At 38.5% G+C, this 26,427-nt stretch overlaps 1 protein-coding gene across 3 annotated transcripts in view; it reads left to right on the top strand.

Annotated features, from left to right (window-relative positions):
* The first annotated feature begins 19,332 nt into the window (after window positions 1-19,332).
* HMGCLL1 (3-hydroxymethyl-3-methylglutaryl-CoA lyase like 1) overlaps window positions 19,333-26,427 on the top strand; it is a 79,555-nt gene continuing 72,460 nt past the window's right edge. For 2 of the 3 annotated variants that reach the window (XM_027898316.1, XM_027898315.1), the window contains exon 1: window positions 19,333-19,474. In XM_027898316.1, the coding sequence (XP_027754117.1) occupies window positions 19,370-19,474 (105 nt within the window). In that variant the 5' untranslated portion in view covers window positions 19,333-19,369. Of the gene's footprint in view, window positions 19,475-21,311; window positions 21,347-26,427 lie in introns of those variants that run through there. The other variant, XM_027898317.1, reaches the window with a different exon arrangement.

Genomic DNA, 26,427 nt, shown 5'->3' with positions numbered 1-26,427 from the left:
ACTGACGTTAAAGAGGAATTTATATAGCTAAAGGCATTTTTAGAAGGTTAACTCTAAAGCACAGATTTTCTGACTCTCTACTCAACTAAATGCAGTATAGAAAATTCCTACAGATTTAATCTTATGATTTTCATGACATTTTACAAAGTTTATCACAAAGCTCACGTATCACTAAGTTTACTTCTGAGCATATCCAGAGATGACTTCATCTTAATGCTTTGAGAGACCAGAGATTTAATTTTGAATTCCAGAGTATAAAACGCACCTATCACTGATGAGAAATGTGGTTACAGTTCCATCCTTTGGCTGAAAGAGTCTGAATCTAGCAGTGTTTCCAACCTGCCAGGCTTCAGAGGTTTCAGGAAACAGGAGCTGTCAGTTTCTTCTGGTTAATTAATGTTTTTCATTGCCCAATTAAACATTTTCTAGTCAGCTGCTGTGATTAGGAAAGTCAGTAACTCCATGGCCTGCTGATTGGTATTACTCCTGGAAAAATTATCATGATGGCTAGGGAACTTCTGCAGTCAAATACAAGTGCTCAGCTATGACTCAGGCAGGATGTGAACCACTACCACTGGACTATGGGCTACATAGAAGGTTGTTTTTGTTTTTTGAAAGAAAAAAATTGCCCTCAGTTTCCAAACTGTGAAATAGTATGAGAGAGAAGTATCTCTTTAATCTGTAACTAGGTATCCAAAACTTTAAAAGAGATGAAGTTGAATATAATCTCCTATTTATAGCATTTTAATTTGAGGTGCTCAGGGGTGTCCAAGACATCTGTGGCAGGTTTGACAGATGTCACAGGCCTGAAAGGAACTACTGCCCTAGGATGGCAGCCAGAGGACAATGGTATCTTGAATGGCACCAGGATTTTGTAAGCAGGCATGTTAAATTTAGAGAACAGAATCCAATAAGGGTGTTCAAGGTTGTGTGATAGTAATTATCTAATTACCATAGTCTAGAGAGGGATTTAATTCTCTTTGTGTCTGGAGCTGGGAATGGTTTTTCCAGGCTTTTCCATGCACCTAGCACACATGGAGACAAGTGCATGTAGACATATAAATTCAGGTGTCTTAATCATGCACTGAATCTTATAATTAACTGTGATATTTTCCATTACTTTCACTATAATCAGTAAAACTATAAGGATTTAGATAACACATTGCTACAAATGCAAATGTTGTAAATCACCTAACTCTAACCTGGCCATGGGGGCCAGGTATTGTACACTTGGACATCCACAAAAACTGCAATTATTTATGTATGTCTTCTCCAGAGCATGAGGGAAGCGAGAAGAGAACATATTGATATTATTCCCCCAGTGAGCTAGCTAGCAGCACTGGGTTTAACCAGCAGCTAATATAGTTCATGTCCACCATACTTCTGAAAGGGCCTTGCAGTCCTAAAAAAGCTGAAAGACTTGAGACTGGCGACAAATTAAAGTTTAATATGTACTGCAATTTGTATCTTTCAGAATCCTACATCACTTCCCCTTCATAACTGTGTGTTAACTGCCATTACATTCAAGTATATGAAGTAATAAATAGGTCCCAAGTGCCAAGGAAATGCTAAAAAATACCTGAGGCATTTCTTCTCCATGTGGGAACCATCTCTAGTGAACTATACTCCTGTAAAAGGAAAGTTATTACTGCTGTTCTACTAGTGCTTTCCTTCATTAGAAAGCTGCTATGGAAAATAACAAAGAGTTTACTCTTTTGTTGAGTGCTCTGTAAATGCTGTATGCCTTCTCCAGATACAGCTTTGCAGATGGAAATGTTTGAGGTGAGGCTGAATGCTTTACTGAATTGTGACCTGTTATTCCATGAGTTTTCTTCTCAGCCTAATTCTTTCTGGTTTGCACTACTCAAGTGCTGCAAAACAGCTGCCGGATTAGCTGATCTATGCAGAATTGAATTCTCCTGTGTGCATGAATCCCCAAGTCATAGGGATGGAAAAGTCCTGACTGACTTTCAGCCATAAAAAAGAAGTGGGCTTTCCCTGAAGAGGTGATAGTCCAGAGCATTCCTGCACTCCACTGATTCCTGTATCTTTGTTCTATGCACAGATTTGTGTAATTCTGAAGCAGAGCTAACTTCTACAACCATCAAAATAGTTTCTGTTGAACCTCAAGAATAGTAAAAGTGACATATAGTCATCTTTGACACCTATACATGACAGAGGTTTATGTTTAATCAGCACCTAGTAAGGAATTTAAGTAGAAAACAATAAGATTATATAAATTTTACTTTTAAAAGAAACTAGATTATCATCCCTTTGACCATATCATGAAGACAGCTTTATGATAATATCTCCAAATATGTTCAAACAAAATAAGGAATTGATAGTGGATGTTTTTGTTGTTATAGCAAATGGAGTGGTAAGGCATGATGATAACTGCTGCTATGCATTGCTACTGTATATATGATGGGGTTGCTGGGCACCACACTCTTTAGGGCTTATCTTTGTCTATTTTTAAGCAAACTGTTAATTGAGTGCAAATGTGTCTGATTCTGTGATGTAGAGAACTGTTCTTTGTTGACAGTCCTTAGCCTCCTGATTGTGCTTTTGGTATTGGCCAGCTGTGGCCTTGAGTGATGCAATACCTTAAAATATGAACTGTGCTTTCTTCAAAGTATATATTTTGCCTTCAGTATGGTGAAGCAATCAAACTTAAACTTAGCTTACAGGAAGAGAACAACTTTGCTAAAATAAGTATTGGGAAGCCTCTGTTCAAGGGAAGAGAGGATGCTGAGGAATGTTAAAAGCTGACATTGTTTTCACTCCCTGTGTGTACTGAGTTTACCTGTAGTTGCTTCGACTCCTCCCTCTCTAACCTTGAAAAAAGCCTTTCACGAGAATAGTGGTATCATTTAAGTAAGGTATACTACCGAGGTAGAACAGGAAAGGGACCATCCCCATCTTCTCTTCACAGTATTTTTACAGAAAATGTATAGGCAACCCTCTGGATTCCATGAAGGTTTTAAAAGATCTGACTTCTGTTGAAAAAGCCAAAAAAGATCTCCCCTTGCCATCACAGTAGGGGATCAAACCCAGTTTCACTGATATTCTGACATGAGATGCGTATCATGAATGGATTAATTTTAACAAAAGCCTCTTCATATCTTCTTGCAATTCAAAATCTTAAGATTTCAGAACCTTCCTGCTTACAAAATAAAGAGCTGGCCACAACCTTGACAACACCCCCTTACTCCCTGAACCCACACCTGGGTGGAAACTGAGAGCCCAGTGAAGTCTATGTCTTCTGTTCATCCGGAATGAGGCCTCTGAGTCACTGATTTCAACAGAGCTACCCAAAAGCGCTATGTAGGTGCTCGTTCCATCCAAAGGGGAGAGTTACAACTTGTTACTTGTATTTTTTCTTTAGTGTATTCTCTGAAGTATCTCACAACATTTTTTCTTTGTCCTTGAAAAATAAATGTAACGATCATGTTTGCGCTTCATGTTCACTTCAGTGGCCTTCTTGCTTCCGAGCTCTTCTGAAGTGCTTATCACCTATTTCCCACTCTATGACATGCTCTCTTACCTTCATTTCATGTCAATGGGAGAGAATAAAACTTTCTGCGACTTTCCTGAGAAGTAGTTGGTTTCCTTATTCTCTGCCTTGTATCTCTTACCTGTTGAAGTCTTCCGACAATCATTTTACCAGCTAGTCCTTCTGCTGTCTTCCTTCAATAGAAAAAGCTGAAGGCCTCTTGCTCCCCCATGTTCCTCACTAGTGCTCTGCAGACATTCACTGGTGCTGGCAGAGTGCAAATCTCAGCAGCTGGAATTTGATAGTTATAGGAAAAAGTTGGGTGCAGTTAACAACCTGAGCAGTGAAAGACAGGTGTTCTAAAAACAATTAGTAAATTACGCTTTTGAATCAAAACACCACCAGATAGTTGCCTTTTTATTTGCAGAGATCACATGGGTTGCTAAACTTCAAGATGTAAATGTCTTTCACATACACAACACACATTTATACGCATTTATGAGGCTCCATCTTGGACCTGGTAAAATGGTATCAACAATAAAGCTAGTAAAGAGTAGATTTGATACATTTCTCTGGATTTTCTGTAAATTTTTTAGGTATGGCAGAAGTTCAAGACATAACTTAGGTAGCTCACTTGAAATAATTGCAACAGGTTTGCTTCTGCTGTTGCTGGTGATCAGTAGGAAATACAATAATTCCATAGTGGGTATAGCTTGGGTAGGCCATATAAAAATTTCTTTTCTGTCACCAGTGGTGACAGGAAAAGGGCAAAGAAGGAAGGAAAAGGCAAAGTGGTTAGAAACGGAGCATGCTATTCCTTTTCCTTCCAGTATGAGCTCCAGAAAAACAAGACTCTGCTCTCAAAACTGTGCTTTTAACCTACAGAAGAGAACCTGAACTACAAAAATGAGCGTCATTGTCCCTTTTTCAGCCTCCTGTAATTTTTCAGTGAAACAAACATAGGAGAACACCCACCAAAAAAAAAAAAAAAAAGAACTTGCACTGAGTTTAAAAAAATGAATTTAAAATTCTATTGTAAGAAAGAAATGTTATTCCTAAACCACTTTATTTTTCTTAATTACCCAGTAGAAATATGTTTGGTTTTTTTCCCCCTCCTACTTGTATGCACATTAGCAGGTATCCTGAATCTGGAATATCTCTTCTTGAAGCATGACTGTAGTTATCTACAGTCCTGAAGCACTGCACTCTTCAGAGTTAAGAAGGCAGAGCAAAGGTCAATGGAAGCTCAGCTCATGACTTTTTACAGTCCAGCTTTTTCTTCAGCACACAGTTTGAGGAAGTCCAAGCTGTGGTGTTTCAGTCTCAAGAATGTCTTTTGGTTTTCATTTCAGCTTGTATTTAAAGCTGGATAAAGGTTTTAAAGGGCACTTGAATTCAGTGTCCTTTGTAGCACACTGATCTGCATCTGTTTAAGAGGTGTTCCATGTGCTTTTTGGCAGATGATATTTCCAGCCATTCTGAAATGTTTAAAAATGTTTAAAAAGGCCAATTTTCTGAACTGCCTTATGATGTATTATACGCTGTAATTCAAATTTGGCTTTTGGATAAATTCAATATTTTAGATATGATTTGTTGTGAAAATAACAATAAAAAGAAAATACCCCTTCAAAATATAAATAGAAGAAAAATATAAAAAATATAGATTTAATATTTTTATAGTTTATATTTTAAAAAACTTGTTTCTTTTGACACTACTGAGAGCCAACAAAAATCAGTTCTCATTGTAGCAATATGGAAGTCATCAGGATCAAAATTTGTAATTGCAAAAGAATAAATCATTAATTCTGGGCAAACAAAAACACTGTAGATGATTCTCAGAAAGAGAAGACCAAATCTTTATGAGATTATATTATAGATTTCTACACTCCCCACTGCCACATGGAAAACACAGAATGAAAAAGCCTGATCAAACAGAAATGTTGTTTCACCTTGCTGCATTATTCAAAATCCATAGCTGAATAAGTAAGATGCTGTGATATGTATGGATGCCCTTTCTTTCCTTTCTGGTTTGTTCATTAGAAAATCAAACCAGAAGCTGTTGAGACAGAACATGAGACAGAGCTTAAAATTCAGAGGGCCTGGAGGTGCTTATTTTTATGTTAACCTCAAACCACTTGTTAGACAACTCAAGTAGATGCACAGCCATCCTAGAAAGTCCCACGTCTGCCCATCCCATTCAATGCATGCATTCTCTTTAATTTCATATTTATTAGCCTCACACAAATGTCTCATTAACGACAGTGCTTAAAGATACCAAGCATCCACATCTGTGAACCTGAATCACCTCTCAGCTAATTATGATGAAGCCATCATCTTTTAACTCACGTTTATAAAATCCAACTGGAATCAATAGGTATCCCTCCTATGCATAGATTGCTACATTTATTTAGATTTCTAAATTTGCATTAAACAAGGTGGCTGATGGTTTTCTACTGTAACATAGCCTTGTTATTTAGAATAAAATCGTAATAATCTATTCAGACATTAGAGGTGTTGAGGGACCAATGGACTTGAGGCTTTTAAGTTTCAATAGCTTCCATATACGGTTGGTATATAGGATACATGCACTCAAGCATTATTATTTATATCTGATGACATAATAAAAATGCTTCTTTTTTTGCCTTGCACAGCTCCTTTTTTAAAAATATTATGTGTCTTAAGTTAAGAGTGCTCAGCACCTCACAAAACAGAGTCCTCAAGTCACACAGTCATAAAGTTGCATTTCATTAAGCTAACATTACATATACACTTTTCAGATGTGCTATCAGTTTCATACTGTTCACATGTTTCGGTGGCTTACTGTTTTCAGGTTTGTCGCTTTTGCTTTACAGTAAGAGGCCAGTTTACAATAGTGCACAACCAGCTCCACCTTGGTAAAAAGAAATATATTGCAGATATGTGCTAAGTAAGCATCCCTGGCATTGCTTTCCTGTTGCACTTTGTTTCTGATCTGCCACACCAGGGTTATTACATCCTGAGCCTTTCTGGAGCTAAGCCTGACAAATTTGCTGAGCTCTGTCAAACTTGTGTGGCAAGTCTCTGAAATATTCATCCAACATGAGGGAGGTTTCATCCATATGGAGGTTTTCCCCTAAACAAAATAGGTCAAATTGAAAGCAGTTGTAATTTAGAGCATAACTCATACAACAACAACAAAAAAACCTGCAATTTGCCTGTCATTTTTCATGAAGAAAATATGCATACCTGGTATTTTGCTGAGAAATACTTAAATAGACTTTAAATATAAAAGAGAATAGTTGCTTTAAAGGAAGATTGGTGCTTCATTTGAGAAAATATACTTTATCATTAAGATTAAGATAGGTATCCAAAACAGTATGGGTCTGCACAATTCCAGAATGATTTAAAATAAATTTTAGTTGGAGAGTAAGACCAATTTCAGACTTGTTTCCATACTCTGTGACTTGAAGACCAGGGTTTTAAAAGTTTACATATTAGTGGGAAATGCCCCTTATCTCCTTTTACAGCAGGTGAGTCTGTCAAAGGTGAGGAATGATGCCAGGAAGACTTTTTCCAATTCACTTTATGTTTCAGTCTTGTTTTGCTTTATTAAATTTTTTAAACAGTTCATCAGGATAGTCACCAATCTTTATTCTCTATTATTGCACTAATTTTAAAATGATACTATTTTGACTGTGGGAATAATAAGAAAAAGTCATTGGGGATCAGCTGTGGATATATTCCCCCTCCTTTACTCATACTCTCGTGGGGCAGATTAGTCATGTGTTGGTTTAAAACATCCCTACAGGCAATGTCTTAGTGCTTAAGGTTCAGAAATACGAACAATAAAACTAGACCATAAGCTATTTAGCTTGCTAGAAATTAAATTTAACAGCTTCAGCTCATGAATCCAGCTGTAAAACTACATACAGGGCATTAAATTAAGAAGAACATATGGAAATCCATAGGATCGTATTCCAGAGGAAGCAAGTTTTGTGTTTGTTTTACCAGATAATCTGGTAAGACTAGACAAAACATAATTTTTTTTCTTTCCTAACATTAAACTTCTTATTCTATTAACAAAATACTTCTGTGAAGAAACTGGCTGCTGCAGAACAATATTCATTACTCTGACTTGTCCTTCTCTCATAAAAACACCATTATCTGTCAACTTCCTTATCCCTGTAGCAAGAAATTGATGGACAAGGAAGGCTTAATGTGCCCAATGGATTATCTATTTTTTTTTCTGAATATATTGATGAATGCTACTAAAAATATTGCATCTGATAAAAAATTTCTTGTGTACATCCATCACAGTCACAGAACTGCTTCTAGTGTTAGTTTTTGAGAATATACTCATATAAACAATAATTAGCAACTAAAATCTTGCATCTCAAGAACAAACTCCACTCCAAAGGGAATTTATACTTTCCAGAGACACTACTATTGTTACCAGTTCTATAGAGGAAGTAAACACTGCAGGAAGAGGCAGCAGTATAAAATCCCAGGGACAGAGTTTCACAGATAACATTGTAAAATATATTTGAGCCTTGCGTGGCAGAAGCTTCATGTAGGAAACTTCTATGTTAAATGCTGTGACTGCTCTTGAGACAGTGATAAATAAGGAAGTGTGGGTGACAGTATAGTGGACTTCACAGAAAGGTGAGCTTTGTATCTATTATAAATACATCAATGAAGACATATTAGGGTAAGGCAAGAGGAGAGAAAAAATGAACATCTTGCAACTTGTCTTCTCCCAGACCCTAGATGCAACACCTGTATGAAAGGCAATTACACTGTCATTACACAAGATTTCAGGATTTCTTATTGTAGGGGGTGGGGGGGGGAGTTCTTTTTCTCCTTTGGGGAAAATCCTAATTCTGCTTTTGAGGTCAAGATGACTTCTTCTGCATTGCAGTTGTATTTTGGCATCACAGGGCAGGACACCAGACTTTGTGGGTATGTCTCTGTACAGATCAGTGCACCAGTAATAGCTAGGAATGGGAACCAGGCCAATGACCAGCTGCTAGCCAGCTCTCTTCCTTATGCAGGGTACTGAGTGACACCAAGACTAGGATGTTCTGCTTACTTATCCCACAGCCCCCGCTAAAAAGATGAATCATTATTAAAGTCTTGGGTCATATCTTGTCTGAAGTCAGTTGTCCCTTGCTGCCTGGATATTCTTTATATAATTACTGATAGGCAGCCTTTTCGGTTGATTTTCAGCCTTTTCAGTTGATTTTCTCACAGCCACGTATTCATCAACTTTATTGTCTTCTGACATCATCCCTCACTGCTGTTGCTAGGTGACGTTACCTATTATGAAATCAAAACTGAGCATATGTTGCTCATGTTATCATGGCTGCTGTCTTTTCAGCTATTGTAAATGGTCTTACCTCTTGTAGTGGTAGAGATGGAAGAGATTCATTACGGCATTATAAAAGGGAAAAACTATGTTTCTAAAATCATGGCCTCATCTGTATCCATATGAAAAACACAACATTGTTTTGTTTACATCAGATATATTAAGATCCCTCTTTCTGTTCATATTAAGATATAACTAAACACCAGCTGTAAATTCTAGCTACTAAGTAACCTGTCTCAGGATCTGGAATCCATAGGCTATTATAGAAAATCAGGCAGCAATTAATAATTTAAATCTGCTTCTAAGTAAAACTCTCTAATTCCATGTAGTGTCAACTATGTAAATAACTATATTTTTAACCTTTTTTTTATAGCTATCTTTTCATGCATATAGACAGTAGTACTTCTTAGAACTCTGCTAAGCTCTTATCTTCCAAGATATTTTCTGCAAAGAAAATAATCCCTGCTAGTTGAATTGCCTTAATATGTACTGTAACAAGAATACTTTTATGAGTTTTAAATGTTCTACCTGACATGAGATACATCCTTGGTTTTAAATTATAAGGGAAAAATGTGACATACTCAATTTTAACATTGGTTAAAAAGTCAGACTTTCTTGATTTGTCATGATGACATGTGTTAGGAATCAAAGGAGTCATTTGCTTTCTTAATGGTATGGGAATATAATTTGCAGTTTGTTTTTAAAAGCTGAATCACTGTTTGCAGATATTATTCCTAGAAAATATGTTTTCAATCATATCCACTCCCCTTTTTCTCTCAGACTAGCTATACGTTCTATTTAAGCAAGGTATAGGTTATTTTCATAGAGATATCTTTCAAACACTTTTCTCCATTTTTGTTGGAATTGCTTACATAATATCAAGAATAGACCACTTATTTTAATTATGCCTAGTTAATCCTGAATGTGCATCTCATTGATTATGGATTTTATTCACTCTTACTTTGATCTGTGCTTTGGAAAGCCCAAGTCATTGATGTTGTTCATAGACCTGTAAGACCTACTGGCAGTAAATCCTTCATATTCCTTTAATTCTTTAATTCACTCTTATATTCCACGTCTGTAGTGATTTGATATTCCACATCTATAGCACCAGTTGCACAATAATTCATGACAGTACATTACAGACAAACCACATTTTGAACATAACACAATAATTACCACCCTTACAGACCATTTATGTTTCTACAGAAGGATCCCAAATCTATTTCGGCAGACTAGAGGATTAATGAGAATAAGGGTGGTGAATTATTCATCATGCAATGCTCGTTAATTACCTGATTGCTTCACATTTTCCAGCAGAAAAAACACTTTAACTGTTTTTTCCTTTTTTCCTTTTCCATACAACTGTTTTCTGGGTGGAGCCCTCATCAGTGTAAAATTTATCCCTTGTGATTAGAATTTTACTTCCAAGTTCAGAGACCCCTACCTATTCCCCGATCTGCTTTGTTCAGATATCTAACCGTGACAAAGATTATCTCTTTGTTTTGTTAACATGTTTTTAGCAATGCATTCACTTCTTCATAATTAATATGCTAATTCCTAAAATCTTGTCACAGATGAAGAGAGAACAGCATGAGATTCTGCACCCTCCTACCATATTTTCCCAGTTACTTCTGTCTTAAAGGAACAGGACTGGCTATTCTGTACATTTTTTGTGAATAAAAGGCTTTTAAAAGTAGTTTTTTTCTGTATGCCTTTCCTTTCTCCTATTTCTGTTCTCTTCTGTCACTTTGATAAACTGGGATAGGAACCATATTTTATTTTATGCCTTGATGCAGTCAAACTCAAGGCAAACATGCAAGTATGGTTATATATGTTCATATGGTCATCATTAGCATCTTATATGAATTACCTGAATGATCTCTTGCTGGAAATCATTGTTTTAGTAGAAATAAAATAGTCCATAGGTACAAGTGAATTCCTTTAGAACTTGTACTCTCTGAATTAGCATTCTATGAAATTTCTATCCATACTATAAAAACCATACGCATCAGAAGTGTAATCTATGAAGCACAGCATCCTGTCTGTGATGGTAGCCAGGACCAGATGTTTTACATAAAGGTGCAAAATCCCCTTACAGTAGGCAGATGTTGGATTACTTCTCTATTAAGGAGGCCTCATCCTAAACCCTAATACTTAGAGATTGTCTGAAGCCCAAAACCATGAAGTTTTATTTTCATTCCAGAACTCCTCTTTAGTGTCTCACTAATCTTTACTCTTTGAGAATGTTTGTTGTGGACCAGTGGGAGGAACTGAGTTATGTGGGCTCCAGATGTAAGTTCAGTATTTTTTCCCGTGCTGGATCAACATGCAAGAGCAAAATCTGCTCAGAGCAACTGGAATATTAAACTGCTTAGCTGTTAGCCCCTGGCAAGCATAAAAGAGCAAAACATAGCTAGAAAATCATATTTCTCAACATTTCAGAAATTAAACTGATATTCACTGAGACAACAGAGAGTATGTTCTTGACTCCTGGCTATACTGCTACTAAACTCCAAATTCTTGCTACAAGACATGGAGATCCCTGTTCTTTTAGAAACAGTTGGACATACTTCTGTAACAGAAAAGTTTTGGTAAATTAAATATAGAGGTCACTATTTCAGGAACAGATGTACCGTGGGTAAGCACCACTGTGTTTACAATGGGAACATGAGTTTATTGTCTCACAAACATATATGGTGACAACACCATGGCAAGGAACAGGAAATGGATGTTAATGAGGCTGAAGAGCCAAAGTCTCTCTGGGACCAATTGTGAAAGGAAGTTAAAGCTTCCCTTCCTGTCTGTCAAGCACTGGAGCAGTCCTACTGCCTCTGGCTACGATGCTGTCTCTCCTATCTGTACTGGGCCTCCTGGTGCCCCATAGTGACCTGTTCCCCTTCCCTCATGTTCCTCAAATGGCCTACTGAAAGAGGAGTACAAAAACTCAAACTACTTCCTACCTTTGTTAGCTTTCTTCTTGAGCTCAGAATAACAAATCTGATTTATAATAATTGAAGCATTGGGTCAAATTATGTTCCTTAACATGCTGCAAAACACCCCAAAAATTTTACCTGAAGTTCTCTACGTGCAGAGGAGAAATAAAAACTTTTCACAAAAAAAAACCCCAAACCCAATAGTTTTAAATCCAAAAGTCTTTTTATCTGTTGACTTCAAGGAAAACTATAGATCTTTAAGAAACTTTCTGCACTAGGAGTGGCATTATGCCCAGGTCAAAGGAAACTCAGAACTGTAACACTTATTACCATAGAACTTAATAAAATATTCTATACATTACTTTTTATTCCTTATTACTCAAATTCCTGTCTGTACAGTGATCCAGTGTCAATATTTGGTTTGGCATTTAGGATTCTCTCCTAGGAAATGGGAAGTATGGGGTCAATACTCTGAAGGCTTCTCAAACTCAGCCAGGAACTTTGTGGCTATTTGTCAGTGCTTGATGTTTCCTACTGGCCAAACTTCAGTGGCTAGCTGTTCAACATGTGAACATGCTGCCCTGCCTAGAAGACACCTAAGTTTCCCTAATCGCAGTGGAGAAGCAAGTCTGTTGCTAAACTGCTCCAAACTACTCCCTGAAGGTGATGTGGATGCCTGGTTCCCTACACTTAATGCAGAAAAATGCAGCCTAAATCTCTCTAAAGGCTCATAAATGCTGCAATGCCTAATTTAAGTGCCTTAAGTAAGAGGTTTGACTAATGCTGTCCATGCCTATTTCAATACTCTGCAATCTCATGCAGATAGATTCTTGTATCAGTTTGTCGTCAGTTAACCCTGGTATGCAGCTCATCCCCACACAGCCACTTGCTCACGCCCCCACAGTGGGATGCAGGAGAGAGGAAACAAAAGTGTAAAAGTGAGAAAACTGTGTTTTTGACACTGATCAGCCATAGCTAAAACTATAGGTGTGTTATCAACACCATTTATGTCACAAATCCAAAACAGAGCATCATACAAGCTACAGTGAAAACAATTACTCCATCCCAGATAAAATCAGTACCCTGTTGTATTAGGATCACACTAACACATTTTAAAGCCATTATTTGCCAAAAAAAAAAAAAAAAAAAAGAAAAAAAAAGGACAAAAGTTGTGAATTTTTTAAAGAAAACTGCTAATTTTTGTGTTGATACAGAATTGTGGCGCTTCAGGACATGTTTTAGTGATGGATTTATCAGTGCTGTGTTAATGGCTGGACTCAATGATCCTCAAGGTCTTTTCCGACCTAAACAATTCTATGATTCTATGATAATTCTATGAGCTGACACATAGACCTTAAAACCCCCAGACCCACCATGTGCAACAAATCCCTCCTCATTCTGGTATACAAACAGCTGCTTTGGAGAAGGATTGTGTTTTAAATTGAAGAAAGAAATAACTAAGGCTAGCATGGAATGGTTGATACTGCAAATGGCATTCTTGTTATGAAAGAGAACGCTGTTCTCTTTCACAAAATACTGCTTAAGCAACACTGTGAATCCCTAAATGTAACAACCATATGACATTAACATTTTAATTTAAAGGGATTTCAGTTTTTCCCTCCAATGAAGTTTACAAATAAATTTTTGTTAAAGATGTTGTGTATTCAAGAATGTGCTAATTGTTCCAATTGCAACATGAAGTAGTGCACATTAATTTTTATGTGATTGCATCTTGTATTAGTGATGAAGATAGTGAAAGAAGATGTAAAAAATCTGAGGATTTTTCCAAGCGTTTTATTTTAATGTTCTGTTACTACTATTATGCTGAAAGGGGAATCGCTGAATGTCAATACCATTCCAGTATTTCCTAAGTCAGCCTTTTTTCTAGAGTTACAGTATTCATTTGCTTGGTTCAGTCTTTACTGTTCAAGCCAAACCCCACAATTCTTTGTCCTAACTTATGCATACTACCAAAGAGGATTTCAGATCACAGGACTCAGCTGAAAAGTGCAGTCTGACTCTGAAGTTAAACACAAACAGACCTGGAGAAATAAATGATGCACACATTTACTCAGTGATCTCGGATTACTTTGTGTTATGGTGCATGCGATATTTGTTTTTATTCTACATTACACACTATTTCAATTTATTTTTCATTATTTAGTAGTATGCTGTCCAAAAGTTTTTGTTGTATTGATAATTTAACAACTGCATTCAGTTACTGTGGATATGCATTCTAATTACACATTGTTTAGACAAAATGATATGAATTAAACTGAAAAACATGGAACTGCCATATGAAACTACCTTGAGCAAACAACCTTGGCAAGCACATCGTTTATGTGCAAATCTAAACTTTGCTTTGTCTCTTCAGCAATAACTCTGACTTTTTTATTGTTTGTTTGCCATATTAGACAAGTTTATTCTGTACCAGAAAACTGCATGGTTTTTTTTTTCCTAAGTTGAGTAATGTTCGTGACAGAAGAAATAGAAAAATTATAGTGTTAGGCCATTATATTACAAATTAAGCTGTTACTATTGATCTGCAACAATTTAATGTCAAGGCCATAGCAACTGAGTACGCCAAATAATTTTAAAAGGACAGTTATATGGCAAATGCCTAAAAAAAATTCAAACACTTATCATGGTACAACCACAAAATAAGTTTTGCACGTTAACTTAGAAACTAGAAGAATAAAACAAGAAAGGAACAGATAAATTTAACTTTGGGATTTATATTGTCTACATATATTTATGCTTTATTGGATAATGCCTAATCCATTTTCACTTGCTGGAAAAGTTTGAAACAAAGAAATTGCATATGGTTGATAGAATATGGTTCATTTGATACTAAAATATATATTTAAAATAAATCAGAAGAATTGCTCCCTAAGAGAACAGAAAAGGTGCAGGTCTTTAACTCTTTTTTCCTGTTTGGAAAGCACTATTCCCAGAATGCCGTGCAGGTACATTTTCCAGGTGGTTATTTTGCCCTGTTTTGACTAAACTCCCTACTTGGAAAGAAACGGATATAGCAAAAAACCATACAGCATCTCTTTATTCAGTATTTCCTAAGGGTAACTCATAGTTTCTCTTTATCCTACAGGATGTGAAGGGGTCACTTGTTGGAAAAGCAAGAAAACTGGCCTCACTGACAATCAATCCTATTTTGTTCGCTCTTAACAACATAAAGAGAGGAAGGAAATCAGAGGTTACTGCATATTGCACCTTATAATCCATAAAAGAAATCACATTAGTATTTATTGGCAGAGAAGACTGGGTGGAGATGGAGATACTAACTGCACTTATGTGGAAAAAGGAGATGGAAATGAAGTCTGTGTAACAGTAGGCAAAATACTTGCTCTGAAAAGGAAATATTTTCTTAAATATTATAATAGCACCTTGAAAATCCATTCAGGAATTGGCTCATAGTTTCTCCTGATACTGCTGAGTGGTAGTTCAGGTCACTGAGACAAAGAAATTACAGTCTAAATGATGGAGTCAGACAAGGGACACATTTGGTTCATCAGCATTTCTGTCAGTTATGGAAACAACTGAAATGGAAAATGTTATCCATAAATAAGGACTTTCTGCTGCGATTCTCTGCTGTCCTTGATATGCCTCATAACAGTAACATGGAGCTATGTAGTGCTGGTACTTTGGAGACCACCCAAAGACCCAAAGGGCTGCTGAGTACCATTCTTACCAGTGTAAAAGTCATTGCCCTTTATAAATGTAAAATAAGACAGCAACCAATATGCCCCTTTCTTTTATGACTCTGTGTATGTACGTATAACTGTTGTGATTATGAGGCCAGATCTACAATCACAGGATTTCCTTCTTTTCATATTGAACGCTGTCTTGTAGCAAGAGAATAAAATGTTTCCTTTTTTTTTTGTTTGTTTATTTGTTTCACATTGTGATCTAGTTGGCAAAAAAACCTGCCATCTGACTGAATTAGTTAAAGAACAGAAAAAAATATAGAATAGGATACAACATCTGGCAAGATGTAACTTGGACTTTCTTCTTGATTGTGTCTGTTTCAAATGCCAGGTGTCTATCACCTGGGATATAGTCTTACTTTGGCAAAGTAAATCCATTACTAACTCTCTGAAGAATGCCGTCTCTGAATGATGCCACAGCTAATGGAACACTGATTTACTGCCACAACTGTAAAGGATATTTTTTAACATTGTGTTACACTTCCCATCAATTTAGATCAACCAGACCTACCATATGTGAGAAGTTATCTGCATTTTTCTCCAATAAAACTGAAATGATGAAAGCTTTGCTTTCCCTGAGGTATGATCCAGTATTGGTAGCCCATTGTTTTTTCTTTAGCCCTCATCTTCTTTGTCAGGGCTGGAGCATATTATTCCTTCAATGCTTGCCAGAATTCTATGGCTTATTTGTTGTTTGAGACTCACCATATGTGTCTTTGATCCCTGCCCAGTAGGCACCTTGGCTACTTGCCAGTTTGGCACTTATGATTATCAGCAGTATGAATAGCTCCCTTGCTTCTGATTCTGTCCTTCTTGCTGTCATCAAATCACTCTTTAAACAACTTTCTTATTTTCTTTTAGATGCTTATAAACGATCAACCTATTTTTACCATGCCTTTCTTGGCCAAGGTTTTCTGTCATACTGCAGGAAATCCAACAGCTTTATGTTTCCACTCCTAATGATCTGACTGCCAACTACCGGTGTAACTGCATGGGAACAATAAGGAGTACAGAAACATCTCTCGTGGTAGTATTTGAAGTTATTCTGTATATTACACAAATTTGCCTGTTCTTTCCATCTGGTTGGCTTGGTGGCATGACTTTTATGAGAGATTATTTATTTGAGTGAAAAGCATTCCCTTTAATAAACGTTTTAAAACCTTTGACCAGAACACAGTGTGAGCCAACGACAATGATAAATTCAGAGGAGTACCAGAATGACAAATAGTTTTAAGAGACAGATGGAAAGCCAAAAGCCAAAATGTGCAATTTCTACTCACTATCCTGATATAGCACTAAACACATCTGAGTTCTTCCATGTGTTCTAGTAAACTGAAGTTGTTCCAAAATGCCATTGTTGAACAAAAGATATGCAGAATCAAAATAAGGAACAGCACAGGGCATGTCCAGACTATGAGAGGCCCATGTGCTGCTACAGAAAGACCTGCCACAATGTCCATTATTCTTTACACGATTTTGCAAACTCTTCAATTAGTAAATATACTGGTATTATCCCTGAAGGTAGACAAAGTTAAACATCATATTGTATTGTATTTGCCTTCATGTTAACTCACAAAGTGGGGTGGAGTAAAGCAAAGAACAGTATCAGGATGACTGTGCGTGTGGAACATCCTATCTTCTTGGGGATTCTTTCACACCCTACTGACCTATGTGCCTTGTGTTTAACAGTAACAATTCGTTTTAGCTCTAAAGCTTTTAACATACAGGGCTTTTTTCAATAATCATCACAACTCTTCTTCTCCCGAGAAACATGCCAGTTTCAGATGAATGTGTTTTATTTATACATCTCTTCATTTTAAAACAACTCCTTGCATGGATTTAGAAGGACTAGTTGAAAAATTCAGTGCCAAATTGGCAAGGGTGAAGAACAAATGCTGATTGCAGGGAGAATGGGAGGTCAACAGAAAAGAAACAGTGAGAAACTGTTGCATGAGAACTCAGTTTATTTGGAATTACTTTAGAACATACCTGTTATATTTTCATTCTCTGCCCAACACTACCATGATTTCAGATAAAGACGCTCCTTTTCGGCGTATTTGTTGGCACTCTGAGTCTTAAAGTGGATTTATGTCAGAAAATATTCACAGTGGGTGTAAGTGGGAAGAGCCTACTGAAGCTTTAAGCCCTACAAAAATGGCATTCAATCTGCCAGTATGTTTTATTATTATGTTCATAGAAACAGTGACAGACACAGAAGAGATAATATTAGAAGGGATTTAACAGGGAAAAGATAGCAGTTTGATGTCTCAGCTACCTGCAGAGGTTTACAATGCAGCTGATTTCAGAGATATTTGTAAGAAACATGATTAAAGGCCATATGAAATTTGACTTTGGTACTTGAGTAACTTGTGAACAGGTCAGGTACGTAGGCAGGCAAGGTAACCATTCATATTCTCTAACTTCCTCACAACTGCAGTTTTTATCCTTTTTCCAACTCACTATGAAATGTACAGAAAAGTGGAAAAGAAAAATGATTTTTTAAAATCTCAATAAAGTTTTTCCTTCATGTATACCACATTATTGATAAACTGTCTCTCCCTGGGAAACAAAAGAGTTTGAATTTCTGGCCAGCTTTTCTACATTTTATCCCTAACTTTATGGGTAACAAGACCAAAGTAAGTACCCAGAGTCAGCATTTAATGGAAACTTAGTGGATTTTTGAACTGCAAAAATATAAGAATGTTGAATTCACACACATTTTACTGGAAGAAGGAAGAAAAGATATTAACGGCATCATATTGCAGCCAGTAGAAAACCCCCCTGGCACAGATTTGAAATTGCAGAGATGTCCACTGGCAATATTTTAAATTGAATTTTTATATTATATTTGAAATATTTTCTTTCTGAAGAGCCATCATTATCCTCGAAAAACAAAAATTTCCCAGCCAATCAATCAGCATCCAGTTTCGGTTTACAGTGGCCATGGAAACATCGTTTCTGGATGCACAGAACAGCAAGCATGAAATGCAAAACAGCAAAAGAAAAATAAGCAGCTTTAGGAGCATCACGCCTATCTGTGGACGACTGAAACAGAGACTTGGCAGTAAACCTAATAATCTTTTGCAGAAAATTACTGAGAGAAAGGTTAGTCAATTTAGGAAAAAAATCCCTGATACCCCAGAAAAGAAATGATCCAGAAACAATTTCCAACGCATTTGGTATTTCGCTTGAGAGGAGTTTGGAAAGTTGGCTGACACACTGAATGCTGAAGGAGCTAACAAAATACAACCTGCTGCTGCGAAGAGAGTTGTTGAAACCTGTATTCCACTTGCTATGCTGTTGAGTTTCTGCTATCCAAGTGGAAAGCAGAAATGCAAGTGTGCGCATGGAGCCTCGTGTCAGGCGGACGGCCGAGCGAGCAGGGCCGTGTTCGGCCCCGGGATGGGGAAAAGGGCACGCGGGCTTGGTGTGTAAGCAGCCCCGACCCTTCTCCTTCCTCCTCTCTTTCCCCCCTTCTGCCCACAGCCCTGCCAGCTGGATCTGGGCCCCGTGTCCCGAGGCCGTGTCAGGGGACAGGGGGGCAGGACGGCCGCCTGTCCAAGCGCTCGTGCCCGCCAGGTCCCGAGCAGCGTCTCCCCTCAGGGGTTTCTCCCGCGCTCCCGCCCCGCCATTGCAGGCTGCTGCGGCGCCGGCCGAGCCCGCCCCGACCGCGGGCACCCAGCGCCGGGCGCTCGGGGAGGCGAGGAAGGGTGGCCGCCGCCGTGAGGGGCCGAGGCGCTGGAGGCGGCGGCCGCCGCAGCCGGGCGGGAGGGGACGCGGCGGCGCCCGCGCTCCGCCAATCGCGGCGCCGCTCGCGCGCGGGCCGGGAGGCTGCGCCGGCCCTGCGGCTGCGGCGGGCGCGCTCGCGCTCGCCATGGGCACGGTGCCGTCGGCGCTGAAGCACTGCCTGAGCCACCAGCACCTCCTCAGGGAGCCGCTCTGGACCGGGGAGCCGCCCGCGGCCGCACACGCCGCGCAGGTACCGTCGGGCGCGGGGCAGGGGACGGGGTGCCGGCTCGGCGGGGAGCGGCAGCCGCCAGGGGGAGGACGGGCCGCGCCGGACGCCGCCGCCCCCTCGCCGCCCCCTCGCCGCCCCCTCGCCGCCCCCTCGCCGCCCCCTCGCCGCCCCCTCGCCGCCCCCTCGCCGCCCCCTCGCCGCCCCCTCGCCCCACGGGCTCCTCCCCCGCGCCCTTTGCTATCCGGTGACCTCTGCCTGTTCCTGGCCCTGGCCCCGCTCCCGGCGTGCCCGGAGGAGCGCCGGAACTGTCTCGGTGTCCCCCTTTCCCCAGGCTGTGCCCGGTCCGTGTTTCAGCATACGGCCGGTGTTGCACCATCTTTCAGGCAGTGCGAACTCAGGTGGGCATCGCTGGTGGCGCTGGGGCAGCAGTGAGGCAGCGGTAAAGAAACCTACCCAGCAGCGTCCTCGCCACCTGTGAACATCCACTATGGGAAAACCGTAAAATGGCAGGGTGACACACATTTTGGCGACGCCGTGGCGTTGCCCTTCTCCCCCCGGCTTTTATTTTTCAAGCGAGTGTGGCGGGTGAAGAGTCCCTGCGGCCGTAGGGGTACGGTGGCAGAGCCAAGAGCATCTCTGCAGCAGCTGCAACCTCTGCCTGGCCTGGGGTGCTCGGGGCACCGGTGGGGTTGTGTTGGAGAGGCAAGTGGAGGGTTGCTCGCCATCCTGTCAGCCGTGAACAGGTGTGGAGAGAGGCTGGAGGTGGTGGGGAGTGGGAGAGGAAGGTAGGTGAGGAGGCACGTGGACAGGTGGCCAGATCAACAGCGTAGACCATGACTGTCCTAATCACGGCTTTGTAAGGAAAGAAATAAAGGAAGGGGAATGCTACCAGCATATAATCTCTGAACTGTCGTTCATTACAACTCTTAACTCCCGTAATCGGTGCTTCAAACATTAAAAAGCATAAGCCAAAACTAGAACAAAATTGTTTTAAAAATCGCATCTTAGAAGAACTTCCTTTTGTTGCACCTTTCTTCTGTTTTCAGATATACTGGGGATACAGCTTCGATTTTCACTGTCACCTGGAGGTGAAATTTAATTATTAGATAGCAATGTGTCTTCAGAGGTCGGGAGGTGATAAAAAATGTTCCAAGTGCTGTGAAAGCTGGCAACATAGTAATTTTGCTTCAGATGATCTGAGCCTCTCTGCTCAAAAGCTATATATATATACACAAATGGAATACCAAAAGGAACACTGTTGTGAGTATAGAGCTAGCTTTGTTTAGGTAAGCTCCATACAGCTATCATATTTCCCTGACAATGGTATCCATCCAGCATTAAATTTTTGGGAAAAATCAAGCATACTTTTTTTCACATAAAAGTGGAAAAGTGTTTTGTTATGGTAAAAAGAAATAGAATGAAAGGACTTTTATGTATTAAGGCACGAAGAAAAGCACTATAATTCTGTTCATGTGCCCTTGCTGCATTTTGGTGCATCATTTCTTTAAAAAAGTTTTAAAAAACATTCCTTCAAAAATACCTTGATATGGCACTTAATTGTGTCAGTCTCTGCCCTCATCAGATGAAGCATTTGAATGGTTCAGGGTTTTTGCAACAGAGAGCATTTGCAGTCAAAGATAAGCAGTAACATCTTCCCAGAAAATAGTAGATTTAAAAAAAAAAGTTTTCTTCATAGTAATCGACGCCTGTAATTTTTGTTTCATTTTTGCAGTACTTTTCTTTTGTTTTCATCCCTGTTTTTCTTCCTCCAAGGATACAGAAAGATGTCTTCATCAGCAAACATGAGAATTTGGTGTTTATCATCCCTGTGCACGTTGATGTGAGTGTAACCTGCACAGTGCACTGAGCCCATTGACACTAATTAAATCCAGAATGAGTCACTGTTAATGTTTTAACATTTGCTTCTGCATTACTCCGCTGTGACTTTACATGAATCTGTTCAAATTTCCATTTTTCTCACGTGTATTCTTAAACAACCCACAAAGGTTTTTGTTTTGTGGGAGTGCATTCCATACCAATCCTGTTAAAAAAAAAAAATGTTCCTCGTTATGTGATCTAGAAACCATACTAGCTCAAGTGGTGGTTGTAAAATAGGGAAAAGGGTTGAGGTGCAAGAACAGTTTCCCAGAAATCATTTAATGCTTCTATGGGTGATGAAAACAAGGAGCTTGTTTAAATGCTGAAATATTTTCAGGAGTTTCTTGGGATTTTTCTTTAAACACTAAGTAAAATGTAGGTGTTGCTACCAGGGCTCTTGTAAAAATAAAATCATTCAATTTTGTCTAAAAAAATCCCAAATATATCATCATCGTGGCTAGGCTTCGCAAGCGAAGATTTGAGAGGGGCTCTACCCACGCTTGCTACAAGCTTGCTGATGGCTAAAAAGGCCAATGCAAGATAGACAAGTCTGGTTGCAGAAGGCACAGCAGAAAGACTCCCCAGGTGATATCAACGAGAAGCGATTTTTTCTGCATTGTCTTTTCTCCTCGAGAGTGATCCTGTGTGTGTTCTCAAAAGCAGCAGCAGCGTTATAGATGGTGTGTCTCCAGGCCTCCTGATCGGAGGCCAGGGTAGACCAATGGTGGTGATCAACATGGCCAAGGCTGAGGGATTGTTTCAGGCAATCCTTGTATCTCCTCTTCAGGGCTCCTCTCTTGCGGCAGCCAGTGGCAAGTTCCCCATAGAGCACGATCTTAGGGAGGCGATGGTCCTGCATCCTGGAGACGTGTCCTGCCCAACGCAGCTGTGTTCTCAGCAGCATGGCCTCAATGCTTGTGACTGCTGCCTGTTCAAGGACAGACATGTTAGTCCCAAAGTCATAGCATTCTGCAGTCCTCTGAAGAATCCTTAGGGTTCTCCTTCAAGAAAAACAAGGACTGGTTTGATGAAAACAATCCCAAATACATAAGAATTTGGTTATATACTATGGTCATTAAGTTGTAAAGGTCAAGGTTTAACCATTTGGAACTGTACTGGAGGTGAAATAATAGGTCCTAGAGTCAGTAGTGAGATGTCTTAGTCTTTGTTTTCCCTTATTTGTTTTGTTTCATTTAGGCAACCATTTTTGTAGCATTTTTAGAACCATACTTGACGTTAAAACATAAGGTTGCTTGAGTAGCAAAGTTATTGAAAAGGAGAGGTGAAAAGGAAAAGGCAATTGGGCTAATGGCTAGATAGACAGTAAATAAAATTTTCTACTACCTGTTAATGGTATCTATTTCAGTATTATTTAGGCTAGCCTGTATTGCAGAAAAAAGTTATTGAACCCTTGACTAGTCCGTGAGATACCACATTCCTGTGACACTGTGTTCATCATTCTCCATTTTCCTAATTTCTTAATTGTTTGCTTCAGAAATACTGTCTTATGCTTAATGAAAGGAATATAATTCACCATCATTTTGTCAGAATTGCTTAAATTTTTATTAGTAGGTGTGATTAACTTAATATTAAATGTCTATTTTTACTTAAAAAGAGTTATAACTAATGAGAATTTGTTAAAGACATAGATTTATGTCAGAACTGTAAAATGTGCTACAATTTACCTAGAGAGGAGGGAGGAGTAGATGTTGTACTATTATGGAGATTTCTGCAGCAGTCAAGGTTGTTACTGATGATGACTCATAGGATTTGACTGGAGTTTGTAATGTACTTTGTGTTCTGTTTTGTAAAAAGCTCAGGCTGAGCAGCAGGGAAGGTGTTTATCTGCTGCTGATGGTTGTCCTTTGGCTTAGCAGGAACTTTCTGGCGGGGGAAGAGGTGATCTGGGAACAACTGACATTGGTCTCATCCTACAGGCTTATTGTTATATTTTCACGTTGGTTAAAATGGAATTTTGATGTATTAGGAATATTCAAAGGACACAGCAGGGAAGAGCTGGATGGCTAAAGAAGTGATGTAAAAAACTGGGATGAAATTCAAGGATATTGAATGATTAGGTGCTCTGAGACCAATAACCCAAAGTAGAAACTTCGATTTTATCAGTTAGAAGAGATTGAAGAAGAACCTCAGAACATTCACAAATCATAGGATGACTGTGAGCTGCCAATACAGCTGTTAAAAAAAATCAAGTCTGCAGATATATTAGATCAAGTATTTCCAGTCAAACAGGGAACTGTTGCTGCTGTTGCAAAAGACTGAAGATGTTCAGTTTTGGTTAGTCACATTCAAGAAATTGAGTTCTAGCTGGGACCAGTGAGGTCCTGCTCCACTGGCATGGTCGTGAAAAAGGAGGTGAAGTGTAAAATGACTAGGGTTTGTTTAATATCTAATGTTGAGACCTTGAGGGTATGCAAGCAGGGTGGGAGGAAGAGGAATTAACTACTTAAAATAAAGGAAGATGTTACCACAAACGAAGAAATTCTTATACTTCATCTGTGTATTAAATTCAAAGTAGAAATTTGAAAGCTAATTGTCTATTGGTGGCATTCTTTAGGAGCTTTCTAATCACATAATGAGGGTGAAAACTTGTATTATTTAGATTTACTGTGAGGATTATATGATGTCGTTTCCGTAGTAGCAAAAATTATTTGATTCTTAAGAGCTTCTAAAGATTACACAATATAGAATAGAGGGCTAGATATGTAAATGATTTAAAATAGAGACAATTCTAAGTGCAGTTTTTTAATTACATTCCATGGCTTACAATACTTTGGAGAAAATAGGTTAAGGTCAGAGAGTCAACTTCGGTGTGAATATTCATGTTCTGCCACTTTAAATTGGGGAATCCTACTCTAGAAGAAAGTAGTGGCTAAACATAGCTAAGTAATCAGCATCTTTCTCTTAGTCCCTTGTGTTTTAAAGTCTACTAGGTAGGTGTACTAAGAGATATAGTGTATTAAGAGTATGTTAGAAGCTATATGGTTTGATTGGGGCTACCTACGCCTGCCACAAACAAAGCAAAAATAAGTAAAAAATAAAGCCCTAGTGTCTTGCTCTCCTGGATGTGACTGTGACTCTAGGAGGTGTAATCTGTCTGAATAATGCTAATGTGTGCTATGTTATCTTGTAGGATATCTGTCACAGATTTAGACTGTCATACAGGATGCAGTACCCAGTTATTAACAGTTGTTCAGGATATTATCTTTGAAAAGCACTGTGTACGTTATTGTCAGTTTTATAACTGGGGAGAAACACAAATGCTAGGTGCTAAATGTATAAAATAATGAACAAAAGCTTGAGTCCTCTAATTTAGAAACTTCGGTTTCAGTGCCTAGATTGCCATGATTTATTTGCTATAGGCCTGAATATCCAGATTGAAAACATACAGGCTAAGATTCCCTCATCTCCCCACTGCATCACACTCTTGGATCAAGAGGTGCACACAAGTGTCTTACTTTTACAGTTTTAATTTGCTAGTTTGAATTTTTCAATAGATTGTCATGTTTTAAACATATACTAGAAATCTCTCAGATTTATTTTTAAGCAATCAAGAATAACAACAACCCCCACAGTCTATATGAGAATTACATATATTTGTCTTAACCACTTGTATTTTGATGACTGATTCTTGATTCAAATTACATAATAAAAAATGAGCCCTGTAGTATTGTGCTACCTAAGAGGAGATGGTAGGCCTGTTTTATTTGTGTCTTTTAGCTACACCTCAAAGCAACTGACTTGGGACATACTGTTTTTCATGTTTTTTATATTTCCATGTAATTGTGTATTCCAGGAATAAATGAACATTTACAGACTGTCCTGAATAAGTGTTTGGGCTATTTTCATTTTTAAATTTAATTTATGGAGTTAAAAAGTACTATAAAGATTGCTTTCTACAATATTTTATTATGGCAATTACAATATGAAAGAAATGTATAATTATTTACATCCTTTTCTTTTTGATCTTTTTGATTGTGTATAAGTAGAGAGAATAAAGAAGCTAGGTATCCTGGACATTATATTGCAAAAGTTTTGTTTCTTTTTAAAAGGATGACATTATTTAAAGATAATTAATGAAATCCTTATAAAGTTTTCATGGGGCAAAGATCTTTTTTTTTTCTCTTTCCTTTACCTACCTTATCTCTTTCTGTGTTTTCATCTTGAACTTCCGAAGTGTTTAAATTTTGCATTGTCGTTTGTGTAAATGAAGACTAAATAACTGATCACTAAATTCCTGATTTCCAGCCTTTCTTATTCTTCTGTGTGCAGAGACCTTGCCAATACAGAATTCAGTAGATGGACCTTTATCTTAGTAAATACATCACAAGAATGTCCCGTGAATGGGACTTTTGTTTTGTTTTTTTGCAGATTCCCAAGGAACATTTATTTTTTAATGTTCCTAAGATGTAAAGCGTACAAAATTACTATAAAAAATAAAATAAATAGAAGAATAAAGTAGAAAAGATTGCTATAATTTAGAATTAAATTATAAACTATTAGGTTTGTATCAGCATGCTGTATATTTTCGTGTTGAATTTAGAGATGATGAATGTCATATGATACGTGCTGACACGGAAGGTAGTAAATAAAACACACCCCCACGGAATTTAACTGGAGTAGAAAGAGTTCATTGCTGATCTCTTTCCAGAATTTTCTTTGAAGTCAAAAGGAGTTTCCCCTTTAGAAGATCCAGTCAGTAGACTCATGCCAGTTTTTTTTCAGTGAGGTATTTTATATGCTGCAGGATAAGAGCTCAAGAACATTGAAAAGTCCAAAGAGGCTGAGTAGCTGGTTTGTTAGAGGTGCCAAACAGGATGTTAGAAGTTAAGAGGCTGATAATAAAGTGTAAGTTTGACCTAAATGGAGTTGCTGACTTTTACTTCTTTTGTGCCATTGGACTGTCAAGAGTGGAAAGAGAACAGGAGCATTTTAGTTGATAGAGATTTATGCTATACTGGGATTATTAAGTGAGTTTAAAACTTTATAACAAAGCTGGAAATGTTGTAAAGGATTTTACAGATCTTGCTCTGCAAATATGGGAATTAAAAAAATGCACAGGAAATTTCTAGTCAGAC

This window comes from Empidonax traillii, unplaced genomic scaffold (assembly GCF_003031625.1).
Source record: "Empidonax traillii isolate 1590-97213 ecotype Southwest subspecies unplaced genomic scaffold, ASM303162v1 scaffold591:size1139884, whole genome shotgun sequence".
Classification (NCBI taxonomy): domain Eukaryota; kingdom Metazoa; phylum Chordata; class Aves; order Passeriformes; family Tyrannidae; genus Empidonax; species Empidonax traillii.
This window is presented reverse-complemented; position numbering and strand designations above follow the sequence as displayed.